At 35.0% G+C, this 19,404-nt stretch overlaps 2 protein-coding genes across 8 annotated transcripts; one reads left to right on the top strand and one right to left on the bottom strand.

Annotated features, from left to right (window-relative positions):
- The first annotated feature begins 969 nt into the window (after positions 1–969).
- Positions 970–10,470, top strand: LOC149739500 (VWFA and cache domain-containing protein 1-like). 5 transcript variants are annotated; one of them, XM_089871630.1, is made up of 27 exons: positions 970–1,598; positions 1,842–1,904; positions 2,425–2,586; positions 2,898–3,106; positions 3,176–3,335; positions 3,511–3,637; positions 3,857–3,934; positions 4,336–4,488; positions 4,548–4,607; positions 4,666–4,797; positions 4,860–5,006; positions 5,351–5,556; positions 5,732–5,929; positions 6,409–6,595; positions 6,689–6,866; positions 6,918–7,035; positions 7,101–7,204; positions 7,715–7,821; positions 8,335–8,470; positions 8,662–8,779; positions 8,838–8,933; positions 8,989–9,099; positions 9,156–9,300; positions 9,523–9,684; positions 9,736–9,821; positions 9,943–10,036; positions 10,087–10,470. In XM_089871630.1, the coding sequence occupies exons 1-27, from the start codon at positions 1,455–1,457 to the stop codon at positions 10,425–10,427; spliced, it is 3,822 nt and encodes a 1,273-aa protein (XP_089727756.1). In that variant the 5' UTR covers positions 970–1,454; the 3' UTR covers positions 10,428–10,470. The 5 variants fall into 5 exon arrangements, with proteins under 5 accessions (XP_089727756.1, XP_089727757.1, XP_089727754.1 ...); XM_089871631.1 differs by having other exon boundaries at positions 9,733–9,821; positions 10,090–10,470; XM_089871628.1 differs by having other exon boundaries at positions 9,733–9,821.
- A 706-nt stretch (positions 10,471–11,176) lies between these two features.
- On the bottom strand, positions 11,177–13,677 carry LOC149739499 (small ribosomal subunit protein eS26-like). 3 transcript variants are annotated; one of them, XM_089871692.1, is made up of 4 exons: positions 13,533–13,677; positions 13,285–13,413; positions 11,377–11,496; positions 11,177–11,320 (listed from the first exon to the last, which is right to left on the bottom strand). In XM_089871692.1, exons 2-4 carry the CDS (start codon positions 13,407–13,409, stop codon positions 11,206–11,208), a joined length of 360 nt encoding a protein of 119 aa, XP_089727818.1. In that variant the 5' UTR covers positions 13,410–13,413; positions 13,533–13,677; the 3' UTR covers positions 11,177–11,205. The 3 variants fall into 3 exon arrangements, with proteins under 3 accessions (XP_089727818.1, XP_089727819.1, XP_089727820.1); XM_089871693.1 differs by having other exon boundaries at positions 13,481–13,571; XM_089871694.1 differs by lacking the exon at positions 13,533–13,677 and adding an exon at positions 13,461–13,497.
- Positions 13,678–19,404: the final 5,727 nt, after the last annotated feature.

Below are 19,404 nucleotides of genomic sequence, written 5' to 3'. Positions count from 1 at the left end.
CCAGTGCTAATCACACAAAATATGTTAAAGTATAAAACAAATAGAAAAAGGCTTAAAAATGTATTTTAGTATGCAGTAGGACAAGCAGACGGTAAAAAAGACGGCATTTGTTTTACCCCTTATTAACCCTTTGCATTGTTCTAAAGATTTAAGTATAAATAAATATCATTACATAGCGGAACTTCTTCCAATACTCCCATGTTATACGAACTCCAATGCTTATCGTTATAACATGTGTGTTCCCGGTGATTGTCTGTTTTTTTTTTATTCTTTTTTCATATTGCTTATAATTTAGACAAACATTGGTGGCGTTAAGTGCCCAAGGACACATACGCCCGTAATTGTAACAGTGAGCAGCCTTGAACCCATTTCCTCTTGAGTTAAAAGCAGGCTCGATGTGCTACAGCCCTGGACTGTTTTCTGTTTTAACTTGCTATTTATATTTATTATCCACATAACATAAACATCGAGTAATTTTTCACTAACATTGGTGTTTAGTCAATAAACATTTACATTGCTTTTATGACAAAACTATAGCATTTATATTAATTGACAATAATAAATGCGTTAATGCGATACCGAAAAAACCCAAAATGCTGGCGGCTGTAAATGAGAATACAATATTAATCCATAAACTTTTAATTTACAACAGTTTGATTAACTATAACAAAACTGTGTTTAGTAGTCAGTACCCATTAAGGTATGCGTTAAATGCGTGTACACATTCCCTGTCTTAATCTCTGTTCTGCATCGAACAGTCATTTTGACGAAAAAACAACAAATTTAAAAGAAACGTGCTGCCATTTTCTAAGTTCTTTGCGCCCCATTCTTCAAATATTTAATAACGCAACAACATTTACAGAGATAGTGATTTACGAAGTTCTATCAACGTTTTTATTGAAATGTATTAATATGTTTATATATTTTATAAATGGAATTTATGAATTTAATCTATGAACACAGGGACCAAATTTTATCTTGGCAACACCAGTACATAATATTAATAAGGGCTGCTAAAATCGCTTTTTGTACACCAAATACTTTACTTGAATCTTTTTTTACTTCAGCTTAAGACAGTTTAGACATACTATGGTTTAGCAGAGTAAACTGCTAGCTCAGCGAGTAAACAAACAGTCCATTTTGTTTTCTGTTATTTTAGATTTCTATGGTGAAACTGTCAAATGCCATTCTTCCAACTTCCCGCCAAATAAAACACCAAGAGGCAAAACATTCCATCACACCACACAACCCAAACTGCCAAACATATCTTAACTTAAACACTCTCTGCCCCAGGCCTGAGCTACGGTCTGATGGCACGTAAACACATTGCTTCCGCTCTTCAAAATAAAGGATACGAAGTGGCCTACTAAATGTAAAGAAACAAAGTTACAAACTTGTAAAATTTTAAAGGAGCTGATCTACATGGAAGAGTAATTATAGAATTTAGGATTATCATGAGATATCTGTTTATATCAACAACGATTCTATTTTATGTAATAATACTTGCTGATGCGCAAGACTTAAAACCGAATGTCAGTGTCTTAGCTACTTACTTTTCAACGTTGATGAAGGATACTTTAGGTGTTGAAATACTTCAGGTATTTTTATTTTACTTTTGTAATATTTCTTTTTCCTGTGATAAAATACAATTAAAAAATACAATTAAATCAAGAGAAGTTGTTTTGTTATAAATGCACTTGGTTTGTTGTTAACAAAACACAAAAAGCAGTAAAGCACATTTAATCCAAATTTTCTTATTGATTTTGTTCCTATTTCCTAATCTCCAACCACTTTACAACCCTATATTTTCCTGGGACTTATACATACCATTATTTGTACAGGAAAAAATTAACAACCTCCAGTTTGAGCGACAAAGGAGAAATGGTACTGAGTTTTTAAACCAGGTATATAATTTAAAAACTCTTTAATTTCTAAACAAACATGTAGCTAATGTTGCGTAATACAGAATTTTGTATCTTTGGGTTTTTAATCGTTGTATATTCAAATCTAAATGTGGTATATGTTGCTTTGTTCCACCACATCATGCTACTTTACTCGATTTACTTGATGCAATGGGAAAATCTATTTGTTGGGGGCGGCTGCCGATAAAATATTTTACAACATACCCAGTGTTTGTTACCACTGAATGGGACAAAAAAAATGTAATATTAAGTAATAAAAACGCATACAGTTCGCCCAACAAAAAATGAACAAAATTTGTTTTCCCCAAAACTTTGCACACAAACTTTGGGTAATCTGATGTTGTTAAATGTTAAAGATGCAATTATTAAACTTTCAAGTCTAGCATAGAAGTGTTTGGTGGTTAACCAATAGCAGTAACATACCAGTATACCTAGATGTTAAATTCATAGCCTAAAAAATTATGTATATAATATATTTCATCCACTTTTTTGTATGTTGAAGGTTTCAACAATATTATCATCAACCATTTTGGAACGTGTAACTGCACTGCAGAATTTGCAAGCAGAAGTTTTATCTTCCTTTCAAGGTCAAGAGCAAAGTTGGACACCTTGTTGCAAGTATGACATGGAACAGTTAAGAATTAATGTCAACTATAAGACAAAAGTATGTGAAATTAAACAGTGCTTTATATTTTAGGCAATATTATTTAACTTATGATTTAGGCTTTAATATGTTAGTTTGAATAAGTATTGTTGTTTTTAACAGTTAGAGTGGGACTGTCTGTGTGTTGTTATGGGATGCCCGCTAACCACTGTACCAAGGCACTAACATATACTTTCTATTAGCTATTCCATTTAATAGCCAATATGAATAAATACACCTTGGTTTGCTTTATTCTCTACACTGCAGTAAAGATGAAGGACCAGGTTATATAACATTTTTTTGCAACTTTTCAATTGTGTTTATTTGTAAAGGTTGATACAGATGATATGTGTGAAATTATTTCCCCAACTTCCCCACCTTTCATTCAATCACTTTCATCTGATGTTTTATCTGCAATGAAATTAAACCATCAACAAGTTCCAGATATAAAATGGCAATACGTTGCAAACGAGCAGGGTGTTATGACTGTGTACCCGTCGCATAAAATCCCAAATTGCACTTCCATTGATCCTCGTTTCAGGTAAGCCACTACATTTATAAAGTCGTATTTAATAATAAGCCCTTAATGTAAAGTTGATAATGCTTACAGACCATGGTACACAGAAACAGCATGGCCGAAGCCGAAACGTTTTCTTATTTTATTGGATTCTTCTCGTTCAATGGAAAACACATTTAACAGCAAACCAATGATAGATATTGCAAGAGAACTGATTGATATTCTGCTTGAAACACTCCGACCAAATGACAAGGTTGACCACAGCTTGCTACTCTCCTAACCTTATTTTTGTTTATTCAATTTTATAATTATGTTTTTTCTTTATATATGGTAGAAAGTGACCTGCAAAAATAGTATAAATATTTATTATTATAACAAACATTATCTGCCACTCTTTAACAACCATTTTTACACTCACTCTCTCTTAGATAAGTGCAATAGGTTTTCGTCATGGAGCTCTTCGCTCACAAGGTTGTTTTCGAAACCAACTAGCATTTGCTTCTGAAACAAATAAAGAAAAATTAAGAAGTTTTCTGCGAAATATTACTCCGATGGGTCAGTTTTTTTTTGATCCTATATTTAGAAATAGGCAGTGGCTATATTTTAAACGGTTTGCTGGGTTATGTGTTTTAAAGTTATTTACTCCTATTTTATAACAAGGTATAGTTTACATCTATTGTTTAAAAGACAAACCATTGTCACCATTACTACAAAATCTACAATTACCCATTTTAAAAATGTTATACTATGTGTTTCGCTATTCCGTATTTTTAGGTGAGTCTTCATATACTGTCGCGTTTCAAAGTGCATTTCAGCTTCTTGAACAAGATTATATTAAATACAAGAACAAGTGTAAGTACTATGATTTTGTCCCCTTAAAAGAACGATATAAAAATTACTAGTCCTAAAGCTAAACAGGATATCTTTGGACTTAAAAGAGTATAAACCAACGAAAAATTAAAATTTGTATATGAATAAAGGTGCTCAAATGTGATCCAAACGAACTTCCAAAGTTTCAAAAACACATCTGTATGTCTGTATGTGGGCAAGACATTCAACCCCCATTGTGTCAAGAGTTGTCCAATTTTATTGTTTTAATTGGAAATAAAATAATCCCCTGCAAACATGGTAACTTATGCCAGGTGTACGATATCTTGTTGCCCTACTAGATGAGGATAAAAAAGTTATATTCATTCATCTAAATGAAATATATAAAAAGTTATATTCATTCATCTAAATGAAAGTTTTTACAGCTGATACAGAAAAGTATGTTATTTTGCTCATCAGTGATGGACAACCTAAGGAAGCTTATGGTCGAATGCAAGATGTTTATTCAATTATTGAGCAACAAAACTTGAAAATAAATAATTCTGTATCAATATTTTCTTATGCAATTGGTCGAAACGGTAGGAAGACATAATATATTTTTACATGTATTCAATTACTTTTCTGTTTTTATGAGCAGCTGATGTTGGGATATTGAAGAATTTATCGCAAGTTTCAAATCATGCTCCATCACAAAAAGGTCATTTTTACTGCAACTTTATACAACTGTATTATAATGCTCATTTTATTATGTATAGGTCATGTATTTGCTATCAATGAAGTTAGTGATGTGCGGGAAACTATCAGCACGTTGAATCATGCTTCTAACAATTTATCTTACAACGACGAACCTATATTTTCATCACCTTATATTGATGTTGGGGGGCTAGGTAAGATTAATATTTCTGTATAAAGCTTACAGAAAAATACTAAGTTTAAGTTTATGTTGCAGGTTTAATCTTTACTGTCGCTTTGCCAATCCATAAACCAGATGGTGATGGTTTATATGGTGTGGTGGCAATTGATCTGGCGATTCAGGATGTATTTAAGGAAGCAATGTATTTCAATAATGATGATGGATCTTACATTTTTATTATAGGTAGGAATATTATAACACACAGTTATAATGCAATCTAACTAAATGTCGTTGTTGTCGACATGGCCTAGTTGGTAACCGCGCATGCCTTTAACTAAAAGTGATGGGTTTAACGCTCGTCGTTACTACTATTGTGGGCGTTTGTGTTCTTGGGCAAGACACTTAATGGCAATTAGTTTAACCTAAAAAACTGTCAGCCAGATAAAATAAATCCCACAAAAACAATTACCCTTAAAGTTACATTTGTGGTAACTCGTGAGCTGGCATGAAGTATATGAAACAGAGCTGGCATGAAGTATATGAAACTTTGCTGAAGTGCAGATGATCCAAGTAACCAATACTTACAGATAACAACGGACGTGTGGTTTATCATCCATTCTTACCAAACCCAACACAATTATCCAATTCCATTAATTTCTTTGATATTAACCAATTGGAAAGAAGTGCTCTAGTTGTTGAAGTTGTAGAGTCAATGAAACGCGGAGGTTCTGGAAATAAATCAACTGTTTTAAATCAAGTGTTACCTGTGGGTAATGCTGTGCACACAACACAGGTATTTAGTTTTGTTCTTCATTCCAAAAAGAAAATGTAAAAAGCATATTTAGTTTACCCACAAAGGTACATATGTGGTAACTCGTAAGTCGACACAAGGTGTATTAAAAACAGCTGAGTTATAACGACTGTCCTTACCAATAAATAACTTATGTTTATTCATTTTTAAATATTAGGTAAATGTAGATCTGTTTTGGAAGCCAATCACTGGGACAAAGTTTTCAATTTGCTTGGTTAACGTACAAGATAGCCAGATTATTCTGTTACAACCTGAGAAGATCTCACCATGGTTGAACAATCATACCACATTTCAATACCACCGACTCGATCTATCCAGTGCTAATGGTGAAGAAGTTTGTCAACGATTTTATAAGGTGTGTTGTATTTGTGATGATTAGGTGTTTTCTGAGCAACTCCTGAATTTCTTAGGACAGATATACATTACACTGTGTTTAAGTGATCACAGGACATGCTAGCCTGTCAACTGCACGAACTCAAAAAAGTTGACACTCTCATCTGCCTTGTAAGGGACGGGGAAATAAGACATTCTATTACTATGTTGGCATATGCCCAGCAAATGCAAATGCTAAACAGGAGTACTTAACCTTGGCCAAGCTGTCAAGAAAAGATCTCCTCCCCCCCCATAACTATCAAAGCTCTTGTTGCCTACCTGGAAAGCAACAGGCTTAAAAATCAGGCGAGGTCCATGTGGCAGTATCCTGTGTGTATCCAGTAATGCACCAATCCTGGTCTAAATCTTAAGACCTATAACATTTAACACTGCGGGTCCTCATCCACATAGAATAGAATGTGTAATGTTTGCGGTAGTTGTAATTTACATCAAACTTTATAGACGGCACTTGTATCAAAAACTTCTGTTCTTTTCGCGCCTCGGTCATTCAGCTCTCCCTTTAAATATGAATCACAAGAAGAAACATCTGCATTGGTACAAACATACACAACATTCTTTGATGAATTACTAAGCACTACATCAAGTTTGCAATGTGATGAAGTTTTAACAAAACACCAAGACATAGTCGGTAAAATAACCCTCATATAACTTCCGTTGTTCTCAAATTTCATAGCTCTTTATTAAATACGGTTAAAGTAAGAACCAAATATTTATTTTTAAGAACTGTTTGCTCCGGGAGTTATAGCTGATGTTATGTGGTCTTCATTTGTCGACGAATTATGGTTGCAATCAGGTGAAAACCACGTCTCCGCTAGATTTGTTGGGACATCGAATGGAGTTGATAGAATATATCCAGGAACACGATTACCAAAGAATATTGATGTTACTACTAGAATTTGGTAATGTTTACATAACATTTAGGTAGTTTAAAAGTAATGTACTAATTTCAGGTACGAATTAGCAGTTGCGCATCCAAAACTTTGTGTGTTTTCTCCTCCTTACCGGGATGCAGCTGGTCCCGGGAATGTTATAACAATAAGTCATGCAATTGTAGCAAAGTCATCCAAAGTAAGCAGATACTTTGTTTTGGAATCCTCGTTTATATACAAATTGAAACACCATTACTTTAATAGACAAATAAAGAAAACGTTATTGGAGTGGTTGGTATTGACTTTTCATTAAATCATCTGTACACCATACTTACAACATTATATCCCAATTGCAAAGAAGATGCAACGTAAGTATGATAATGGTATTGGTTAGGAACCATTACTTGGATGTTATTTATTCTTGTGTGGCGGAGCATTTTAATAGATACACCTGATGCCCTCTTCCACTGTAATAAATTTCGTCAATCAAACTCTGATCTGGCGTTCATATTGTAGGACGATACTCGTGAAATAATTCCAATCGGGATCTGGTGCTACGAAATGCGCAACAGACAAATACCAAGTCCAACAAATTGTTAAATCTCTCTTACTTTTGAATTCGAGACAGACGATGCTATTTAGGCGAAATATATATCTCTTAAATTATACTATTTGTTGGACTTGATTTTGTCTGTTAGCACCAGATCCTTTCAATCATGCTGATTATCATTTTAACATTTTTTTCTGGTAAAAGTTTAAAGCTGAGAGTTTTGTGCTAGTTCGTTGACTGTCTTAACCTAAACTCCAAGAATACTTCGACAAATATGTGCGATATAAACATTGTATTAACTTTGATATTGTGGCCCATTATTTTGTAGGATTGATTCTTGGTATTGTATATTAGTTGATCAAAGAGGTAACATCGTCCTACATAAAGATTATGTGAACGATCATGAAGATAATATACAAGTAAAGCACATTGCAAGTAAGTGGACGGTAAATATTGAATATAACCTAATTATCTTAGCAGAACAGGGTAATGTCAGTTGTTTTTGCATGATTACGTGATTATTTTCTTGAATGTTTGACAATTCATGATAATGAGGATCACTAATTTTAGGCACATTTTTGTTTGTATTAGAATTTTAACTTAATTAAAATAAATGGCTCGTATGTCTGCTAGGTGTAGCGGCCACGCTTATTTTCTTCCAAATAAATGTAAATATGTTTTTAACCTAAGCGTGTTTTAACAACTGTTGTTTTGTTGCTATATCCTCTCTTTTCGTTTAAAATATTTTTAAATCTTCGCTACCGTAATCGAAGAGACCAATAAAAGTTATATTATTATTATAATTGGACAAATTGCCATTGAGTGTTTTGCTCTGTTTTAAAAACATGCGCTCACAATGGTACTTGTATCCATCAACCCAGAGACAACACTACCAACTGTTCCATGTCGTAAGATTTTCATTACATATTTAACTAAAGTTCTACACAGGTGATAAGGAACTTGTTACACTGCTTAGAGATGCCAACTTTATAAATCGAATGAGATGTCTTGATTTAAACAAAAGCATTTACCGAATATGGTACACACTACACTCCAACTCAAGTCTCGACAACACCAACCCCATGTATGTATATTTTTAAAACATTTGAGATGTAATGTAAACAAAGGTATTGCATCTCTGAGTGTGATGATAAAATGGTTTACAAAGAAAAAAGGTTGGAAACACTGCTCTAACCATTGTACAAGTTGTTGACTAATTAATAACAACAAGACAAATAACATTTCCATTTAAATACTTGCCTTTAACTGTTATAGAAATGGTGGCGAATGTGCAAAATATTTCATGGAAGCAGTCCCCAACACCAATATGTTCCTTGTTGTTCGGCCAAATAAAGATTGGTGCTTCAATCAAGGTTGCAATTCACCAGAAACGGTATAAAATATATATATGTATGTTTTGTTAATTAAACTTTCATGTTGTATGGTCACAGTTGTGTAGCAACAATAGTGGTGCTTTCTTTGGTCATACATGGCAGTGTCCATGCAGCTACCCAGTCGGGGTGGATGATTGCGCCAATACATTACTGGTAAGAATTAACTGATTATATCGCTTTTATTTCTCAACAAAAAACACTTTAACAGGTTGATTCCAATGTTCCTACCTGTCCTCCTGATAGAGCACAAGTAATACCATTTACTGAATGTATTAATGAGAAAATATCGAAATGTGTTTCCACCAATTGCCACTTATCGGTATCTATGTTTAAATAATTTGTTTAAGACACCTTTGTACAATAACTTGCTTTTAGAAAAATGCATCCAATTGTACTGGAAAAGTCGGTTGCACTTGGTGTTATCAAAGCAGTGATGCATCATCCTCACTTGCCAGTCCCTACTGCTCGGAAACTGAAGATTGTTATAAGGGGGTTGAAATGGCACGGTTGCCCGGTTATGGTAAACAACTATAGTTTACTTGTTTTTTTTAAATTTAGGAATAAATGACTTACTTATTTTTGTTATAATTCGTTAATTATAACACTTTCTATTTCATACACTATGTGCATTTTATACATAGTGTAAGATGGCATTTAGTTAAAGTTAAGTGTCAATAGTTCTAAAGCCCTTATTTTTTAGTCTTGATTTAACAACTGCTAAGGCCATCTTGTCATCTTTTAGAAACGAAGGAGATATGTCAAGATGCAACAGCTAGTTGGCAGCGAACTCAAACTATCCTTGCATGCGTAGGAGGATGCTTGTTGCTGGTTATATCATTTATTATTATTTTGCGCTGTTTAAAATCAAGGAGACAAACTGTGAAACAAAATGTCGATCATGGTTGTATGTTAATAAAATAGGTAATTTTATTTTCTGAACATGAATTTTTAGCAGTTTATGATCAAGTGTCTCCATCTGCAACTCCCATCGCAGAAAATGTAGAACAGACGAACAAAGTCGCGCCCCGGGCACCACAAGTGGTAAATATGAATTTAATATTATTAACAGAATCTGTTTTCAGATTCCAACTTTGATCAGGTTAAATATGTCAATCAAAGAGTGTTAACTTATAACAACAGTCAAATGAAACTTTATTATTAGATAATATCAGTGGTGGATTCTGATGGATCCGAAATTCTACGGAAACCAGTTCAACTTATTCAAGGTGGAGTTACTTATGGAGCACAACAAAAAGGTAAACGTTTCAGCGTTACTTAATTTTTAATAACACAATGCTATCTACAGCAGCTAATCCTGAAGTAATGAAGAATAAAAACAATCCTGAAGAAAGCAAAAACAAGAGAGTGGATACTGTATCAGATGATACCTCCATTGAAACTGAAAACACACGCAACAGTGTTGCAAGTAACGATGTAGAACACATAGACAGTCCAGGAAAAAGGAAGAGATTATCCAGAGCAGATGCCTGTTCAAGGGAAAACCTTTCTAATCTAGAGGGAGTGGAAGAGAAGTTTCCTTTTGATACAAAGCCATACATTCCTATGAAACAAATAACCAATGAACTGAGTAACAGCCAGTCTTCACCAACCCTAATTAACAATAAGTCTTACTGTTCTGATTTGTAACAATTGCCTGCATAAGATTTAAATGCAGCAGCCCCAGCACTTGGCTGATGTGTATCGGGTATCCCAGGCATTCAGATGACTCCACACATGGAATGAAACTTTATCCTTGTGTGGTCGTAAAACACAGATGTTTTGGTTTTAAATGCAGCAGCCCCAGCACTTGGCTGATGTGTATCGGGTATCCCAGGCATTCAGATGACTCCACACATGGAATGAAACTTTATCCTTGTGTGGTCGTAAAACACAGATGTTTTGGTTTTCTGTATGGCTATTGGCTTTTATACAACCAAGTAGTGACCACTGAGTTGGAGTAATAGCTGTTAAGTGTCTTGCCCAAGGACACATTCGCCCACATTAGTAGCAGCAACGAGCCTTGAACCCAAGTGCCTAATGTTGTTTCAAATGACCAAGATTAATATCCTGCTGCAGCAAACTATACTTTATGGTCATTCTTTATTACTTGCCTTGCATACAGATGCTTAGATCCTTCTAAGCAACATACAAGTGCTTGTCACTGATGTTTGTTTTTTACCTTTTAAATGTAATGCATTCTATTAACCATCTGTTTCATCAACATACAAGTACCTGCCACTGAAGTATTAGCCTAAGTATTTTACCTTTTAAAAATAATGCATTCTTTTTTAATCACCTCTTTTCTAACAAATGAATAAAAACGGACCTTTGTTAGATGCATCTTTTTACACGAAAGTACAGCCGGTGTTTACAGACTAAATATTAAAACCATCAAATTTGATCCACTTAATTTATTTCACATCACTTATGAAACGCGTGGACGTGTTTGATTCTGTTGTTGCTGTTGTTGACCACCTGGCCTGAACCTTGGTGGTGGTGTGCGATCCTTACGTGCAAGCCGAGATCTGTTCTTCACCAATCTACATTTAGTGCAAGGTAAAATTTTAGAGTCAAACATTTCTACCACTGTATTTACCTTAAATGAATAGCAGCAGAAACACTATAGTAGACTTTATAGTACATCTTTGGCAAGGCGTAAGATTCGTAAACACTTGCTTCAGATAAATCTCTCATCCCAGCAGCATCAACGATGTTCCTTTAATAAAAAAAAATTAATCAAAACATCAACCGGCACATTTTTAGATAGCTAACATTCTACTTGGATGCAAGGTAGAACATACTTATCCATAAAGTAAAAAGCATGAAATGCTTAGGCTAAAGTAAAAACAGAAAGCCAAAATATAGAGCGCAAAAACCTATTCAACCACATGCTGCTAGAAAGCTTTCTTTTTATTGTTACATCACATGTGTCATTATAACATAACTATCAAATATGACGTCTCATAAAATAACAATCTAAAGGAATGTGCCCACTAGCTAACCAACCAAGAAATCAAATCATTGTGTAGTAGCGTCACATTTATATGTTCTGCACTGGCTTTGGAAATAAAGGAAGACGCATGTAGTAGCATGCATTCTAGATTTAGTAAGCAGACATCTTTATGAATTTGTTCTTTTGCGGTGAATCAAACAACATGTTTTGGCCTCTATCCAAGCTCGACCGGGACGATACTTGACCGACATAATACAGGGGCGTAAATAGTATAAAAAACAACTGGCCGTGGCCCAAATAGCATTATGACATCATATGTTTAAAGCAGCGCCTTACGCGAGGACGTGCAACATGAACGTATTGTTAAGTGCAAGAATAGGCAATATAATATTAATTAGCTTGCCTTAGCAGATTGTTTATTAACATTCCGTACTTACAAAGTTTCAAATAAGATTTTTTTATGATTGTGAATACATATTAAGAAGGATCCTTAAACCTTCATATTGTATTTGCATTTCAAAACCCAACGATCTTCCGGCGCGCATAAACATTTTACCTTTGATTACCGAGTGGATGAGATATATTAGATAAGGAAAAACGCTTTGAAGGTAAAATGTTTATGCGCGCCGGAATCTGCAAGTTTCACAGACACGCGATTCGTTTTACGTAACGAGTGGAAACCTGATGTAACGACTTTTAATTTCCTTGTTTCATCCTAACTAAATAGTAAATAGGAAATAAGCAAATGTAATAAAACTAATTTGGGCGCCTGTCCGTTAATGGACGTAAAATGCGCCTATTTATGACACTGTAATATCCTATCAAAATTTGTGTTGTTTCCAATTTACTGATAGCGCCGTTTCTCACCCCTATATTTTCTCCAATTAAAATTTACATAATAGAGGTTTATCGCCAGGCGTAAAATTATACCTGGAACAAAAATTATACGAACACTACATATCATAATAAAATACTCCAAAAAAAAATTAAAGCACTTTAAGCACATAACGTCATAAGCATGTCATCTGCTGTAGAAGGTTGGTTGTTACTCGCATTATGTGAGTAAAGAAAACTATGGAACAGGACAGTTTCACTTTTATGAGCCTAATCTTTTTCGAGTATTATTTTTACAGTTTTTAGTTGGTAATAGCACCATAAAGTAACAGAACGAGTAATATATCAGGGAGACGTAGTAAGGAACATTTTGAAACCAAAAATTTAGGTGGCCACCAGCTAAAGGATTACCAACAGAACGTATTTTATAAACTAGGTTTAACAACATTGCGCTAAAAAAAGCTAACTCAATGTTGATACGCGCATAAACCAATGACCATGCAAAATAACGCGGCTAGCGAGTTATCAAATGACGAGTTAATGCGGGTCGCTATTGCATTAACTTTTTACCACGAAAAAAGAGGCATAACATGACAACGTACGTTGGTAATGTAAAACTTTAAATAAGTTTGTTACTGTTTGTACAACGTGGGGGGTTTACAGTGGAAAAGGTAAAATCTTTAACGTCCTTGACAATAATTATCCAACGTTATTTACCTGATGATGTATTTCTTAATTGCTTTGTCTTTTGGCACCCTAGCACCAGAAGACTCGCAACGAACGTATTTTACATGACCGCGTCCTTGCTTATTCCGACCGCCATTTCGTCTCTTGAAAGGCATTTTTCTGAAATAAAAATAGCAAAAACTAAACTTTTTTTCGCTGAATTTTACCTTTCCTTAAAATTCAATACCAAATATTACAATCAAAGCTTGATTAATTTGGATAAAGTAAAACCAACATACCGACGCAAACCTGCAAACCAAAGGAAGGTTGAAACTCAAGCTGTGGTGGAACATGGGATAGAAACAAAATAAAACGCAAAGAGAGCAATGTTTTAACCAAGCAGTGCTGCTCAGAGTCGTAAAAACACCGAGTAGTCCAACTGCCGTCTGTGTGTGTTCAAAATAGAGCAAAAGCGGTGACTTTCGCAATGAATTTAAACGAGCTTGTTGAGTTTTATTTGCGATTTCCTTTTGTGGAAAGGCGTAAAACAGCTTCTATTTACATTACCAAACATTTTTTTGATAAAACATATAAATTTACCCCCATTAAATGACTAAAATGTCACAAATCAACCGCTTCTAATTCCATTTTTTGACTTTTTTTGATACAGAAAACAAATAACACTTGTTTTTTACACTTTTTAACCTTTAAATTTGTTTTTGGACTCAAGTTTTTCTCTAATTTACCGAAAAACATGCATTTTCCCTATACCTACTGTGTTATTTTGGACCCAAATTGCCGTTCAATTTGTCTTTTACGTAACAATGGGTTGGACTACTCGGTATTTCTATGGCTCTGGTGCTGCTGAATGAAAGTTACCTAAACGCAATGGACATGTACATAGCTGTTTTCAGCAGTAACGGATGTTTTTAGTTAAAATTTACTATCGAAAGTGTTTCAAAGATGGACGTTTTAAATCAACGTAGCTATAACGTGGTGCATGTTTCTCGTATATCCAACAGCACGTAACTCGGACAGTACTTAATGTACACAGTTCACTTTACTTTTTTCTCTTTACTACGGAACACAACACAGTTATATACGCTACAATTATACGACGCATGACACACGAACAAAAACAGCGTGATGAATATAACTTTTCTGCCCCTGCGCAGAGGGGCAACGACAGGCGTCGTTCTAATTTATACACGTGCCCGCGTAAAGGCATAATAGCAGGGATATTTTGTTTTCCTCCAGACCTTCAGTTACAATCTATGATTTCGGCGACAGGTTATTACCGGTATCATCCTATATAAGTTATATAGTAAGACAATAACTACTGAAGCATAAATGTGTGACAAAAATGCATTTTTTATTCATCAAGCAATGTGCAATGGTGAATGGTATGCTAAAATATCCAAAATAGCTACGACTTTGACTTCGCCGGGGGTAACAATGTGTAAAGGTGGAGGGGGGTCGTAAGTGTCTTTGGTCAAAACACGAAGATTGCCAAAGGCCGCCGCCAGGGTCCAGGTCCAAACCACAGAAATAAAAAAGAGTAGAACGCGCAACTTTCCAAAACCGTGATATATTCTTTTTTCTATTCATGTGACCGCTGTTTATTTCAAAAACTGCACCAACTATTCAAGTTTATTAGGCCAGTTTAGTTATTTGGTAGGTTAACGCTTACAGTTTACCACTTGTTAGGAAATTTAATTATTTAATAATTTTAATTAAAAACTTTTGTGCAAACGGGTTGTTAGAAATATTTGTATATTAGAAAATAGTTGTTTTACCAAAGAACACTATACAACTATGTATGTATAGTGTTCTTTGGTTTTACCCTATAACTTTAAATCAAGTCAAAAAATGAAGAAAAACTACATAAAACGCCCTCGAATCCATTAACTACAATCAAAGAGATTAAAACCAATCTCTTTGACTTTTAAACCAATCTTTTTGGTTTTAATCTCTTTGACTACAATAGTAAACGGGGACGACCCGCAAAAGACATTGGAGCAGAGCATGGCGCCCTCTATAACAGGCCTGGACACCGTCGGCGCCTCTCTCGAAACTGGAGGCGGATGGTTTTGCAGCGCTTGTACGAATTGTAGACAGTTTTGATGAGTTATTTGACGAATTATCGCATTAGATAGTGTTTGCTCGGAGTTTTAGCAGTAAGTACAGTATGAAAGTTTAATTTTTTTTATTTAGCCTGCGTGAGAAAGAACCTACAAAAGAAGAAATCTTTGAATTTTGTAGTTTTAAAACACAGTGCAGCAGCAGAGCATGTATAATATAACTCCTGGCGATAGACCTTACTTAATTAAAAAACCTTAAGATTAACCTCATGGGTGCGATTGGAAAATCTTACACCGGCGGCCATTCGTTAGGACCCCTTTAAAACATAAAGTACCGCTTGTACAGCATGTACCGCTTGTACAGCATGTACCGCTTGTACCGCATGTACCCGCTTGTACAGCATGTACCCGCTTGTACCGCATGTACCCGCTTGTACAGCATGTACCCGCTTGTACCGCATGTACCCGCTTGTACAGCATGTACCGCATGTACCCGCTTGTACAGCATGTACCGCATGTACCCGCTTGTACAGCATGTACCCGCTTGTACAGCATGTACCCGCTTGTACAGCATGTACCGCATGTACCCGCTTGTACAGCATGTACCCGCTTGTACCGGGTTGTAAACAGCATAACAATATCCTGAAGGATTTTTGGACAGCTATGTTTATGTGGTAATCAACTTTTGATGAGTGTGTGTAAAGTGTAATTATCTGTGTTTTCAAATTTGTTTTTGTAAAGATCCAATGGAAAGTGAGATCAAAGTGCTATGAGTGCATGCTTCTTATAAAACATACAGTTTACTGAATGTTTTTGTAATGAAAAAAATGAAGTGAGGAACAACAAACGAAAAAGGTACTGTTGGTAAAGTTTTTGTTTTTACAAAGTCACTGGTTTAATGAGGTTTGCGTTGTTTCTTTTGGCCTGTTTTTTTACCAGCTTGTTTTGGAGGAACTTTGGAAATAAATGTTCTATCACATGATGTTGCGAACAGCGTTTTACTTTTAGGAAGGAATTTTTGAAATTTTTCAAAATGCTTTTCTTTTTCCATCTGTGTAAGATTTGTCCAATTCATTATGTCTATTTTGAAATTTGCATATTCTGGCAGTAGAATATACATTCCTGTGCCTACAAAGGATCTTTTTAAGTTTTTACATCTATATAGGCAGCTGAAACTAGGTCATCTATAATTGTGACTAAACTAGCCAAGTTTTTTTTTTCCAATCTGTGCTAACTTTTAACATAAAATTGGCTGATTCGCAATTGTTGTTGGTCCAAATTTTGCCAGTTCTTATTTTGTAAGGCCATACTTTGTGTTGCAAATTGTGTAGTATTCGGTTTTGTTAATATGACAAGGCATCTATTGCATGCTCTCTACAAAATGAGATTGCTTCATCTTGCTTGTGATAAAATTCCACCATCTTTTGCTTCAAGAGTGGCAAAAGTCAATTTAATTAAACTCTTTCTTTGTGCTAAGTTTAGACCAACTTTATTCATCAAATAGTCTTTCAAATTTTGTTTCAGATGATTGTTGCACAGAATGTGCATTGCTTGTGGAAAAGCAGCTTGAAAAGATTGATGGATTGCCTTTTCATCATCGCTACCAAACATTAAATTGAGTGTTTTTCCCAACTCGTTACGAATATGTTGAAAGAATATGGAATAAACACTCTGATCTGAGTGAAGGTGAAGAAATATTGGGCCAAAAAATATTGGATGGTCCTTCGAATCGTAACGTATTATACTTAGATTTTTAAATACTGTAACTGTTGCAAATATATTGCCTAAGTTGTACGTTTTATCTATTCCTAAAACTGTTTTTCCATTACCACAAAAACGTTGAATGTCCTGAATTTGATTTTTGTTGTACAAAATTGCCGTGAATGGATTTTTTTTGGTATGAGTCACCGCTTGCACAAATGGATGCGTTGAAACCATGTTAATAATTTGAAGATAGTTGTCTGCTACATTTGTAGATGATGCTTTATCCATACCATGGTTTTTCTTTTCATTATGTTTTAGATTATAAATTTGTTGAATATTTTTTGGTGCGGTAGTCATGTCATCTAATGTTGATTCTTTGAGCAATTGGATGTATGCCTTTTTTGGGGGAATAAATTTAATCAAATCTGCCATTCTTTTCATTGTTTTTGAGCTAGTTCGTATGTATGATTGCAAGTTTGTTTTGCTATTGCCGTGGCTTCCATGCTTTTCAAGTTTCCCCTTGTATTGAAATATTGCAACCGTTTCATTTTCTATCCAGCATATTTTTCGGCTTAAGGTTGTATTTATTTTATTTTTACTGTAGTGGGTACACAATTTGACTACATTGGTTGGTTGAGGATCTAGTGGATTATATGTTAAAACTCCACTGCACTTCACTCTTCTGCAAAATTTACCATTGTACCAATATACCAATTGCCCAGATTTGTCCAAGTAATACGTGTGAAAGTATGTGCTCCTTGACCAAGCTCCGCAGTCATCCTGGAACCTAAATTGTCGTAGCTGCCCATATTCTTTCTTTAATCTATTTAATGTATTGTCTATATAAAAAAAAACGTCTTCTTTGTTTCCAGGTGGTACTGCATCCAGTACCTGTATGCCTTCAGATGGTTGGGATTTCAACTTTAGAATCACACATTTTGCAGGAAGGAAATCTCTGTTTGGTAGCTGGTGTGCTTCTTTAGCGATTTGGTTGGTGTTTTGCTGTTCTTTGTGATAATCTACTATCGGTGTTGAAAATGTAGGTTCATCATCTACTTCCAACTCCGGACAACTTGTGTCAGGTTGCTCTGTAACTACTAACGGTGTTGAAAATGTAGGTTCATCATCTACTTCCAACCCCAGACAACTTGTGTCAGGTTGCTCTTTAACTACTAACGGTGTTGAAAATGTAGGTTCATCATCTACTCCCAACTCTGTACAATTTGTGTCAGGTTGCTCTTTAACTACTAACGGTGTTGAAAATGTAGTTTCATCATCTACTTCCAACTGCGGACAACTTGTGTCAGGTTGCTCTTTAAAGTTGTTGGAGTCACTTTCTATGCACATGCTTTCAACCTGTGCGCTATCTGTTTCACATGTGTTGTTGTGGGATATTGACTTTACCAGAACAAAATGGTTTGGTGTCCATGTGGAACCCTGCTCTCCTATTCGTGTCCACATGATAGTCATTGGAGAGACACCAACATCATTCTCATTGAAAATTGAGGTATTAAATATTTCTGGAACTTTATCCAATGGGCCATTGCATTTTGGATAAATACTTTCTATATTGATATTTAGAACCTTGCTCAGTGCCAACATGGTCCACATATGACCAGCCGCCCCTTTTAAAGCAATCTCTGCATGAATCCCAATAATCTGGTGAAGCAATGGAGCATTTTTTCGCAACAGGGTGATATGTATTTTTTTCGCAACAGGGTGAATATGTATGTTTGTTCATTTTCTATCAGCTCTAATGCACATCTGACTTTTATTTCAATCGCTAATCTTTCATCCCCACATAAAAAAACTGATGCTGTGTTAAAAAGGCAGTTTCCATTTCCTGTCACTGCTATGGCTAATTTGTCAGAATGCCCATTTTCTCTCAGCAAGGTAGTTGCATATGAATCAATACTGCTATTTTCTTTAACCTCCTGTGGTTGTGTTAAAGGAAATTGTTGTAGCTTCAGCCTTTCTCTTTTAGCAACTATGTTAATGTCTTCTCTGTCTTTATCTGCCACCTAAAAATTATTATCTTGTTATTTCTTTTTTGGATATTAATATTTCTTACACTAAATTTTTCTGTCATAAATGCCTAGAAATCTTTGCTATATAGTCATGTACTTAGTCTATAGGCTATAAATTTATTTTAAACACAAACTACTGCAATAACTGACTTCATGAAGACGATTTGCAGCCAGTAGGAAATTGTAGCCACCCTGGTTGTCTGTTCTACATGTGATACAAATATACTCTGCCTCCATATCTTGCCATTCCAACAAACTCTGTGTGCTCATATTTTCGCATTTTAAGTGAAACCATTGTTTACAGTTTTCACAATATATTGTGTTGTTTTTAGCTGCAATGTCACATTTGCCATATGGCC

The sequence above is a fragment of the Ciona robusta genome, chromosome 2 (genome assembly GCF_009617815.1).
Source record: "Ciona robusta chromosome 2, ASM961781v2".
In the NCBI taxonomy this organism is placed as follows: domain Eukaryota; kingdom Metazoa; phylum Chordata; class Ascidiacea; order Phlebobranchia; family Cionidae; genus Ciona; species Ciona robusta.
The sequence above is the reverse complement of the archived record's forward strand: the minus strand, read 5'-3'. Positions and strand labels throughout refer to the sequence as shown.

Bases quoted from the DNA above. Each gene is read 5' to 3' on its own strand.
- LOC149739500 (XM_089871628.1), top strand. From the start codon at position 1,455: ATGAGATATCTGTTTATATCAACAACGATTCTATTTTATGTAATAATA. The intron at 4,608-4,665 runs GTCATTTTTACT...TATTATGTATAG, and splicing joins TCATGCTCCATCACAAAAAG to GTCATGTATTTGCTATCAAT. The intron at 9,822-9,942 runs GTAAATATGAAT...CTTTATTATTAG, and splicing joins CGCCCCGGGCACCACAAGTG to ATAATATCAGTGGTGGATTC.
- LOC149739499 (XM_089871692.1), bottom strand. From the start codon at position 13,409: ATGCCTTTCAAGAGACGAAATGGCGGTCGGAATAAGCAAGGACGCGGT. The intron at 11,497-13,284 runs GTAAATAACGTT...TTTTTATTAAAG, and splicing joins ATTAAGAAATACATCATCAG to GAACATCGTTGATGCTGCTG. The intron at 11,321-11,376 runs GTAAATACAGTG...CACTAAATGTAG, and splicing joins TCTGCTGCTATTCATTTAAG to ATTGGTGAAGAACAGATCTC.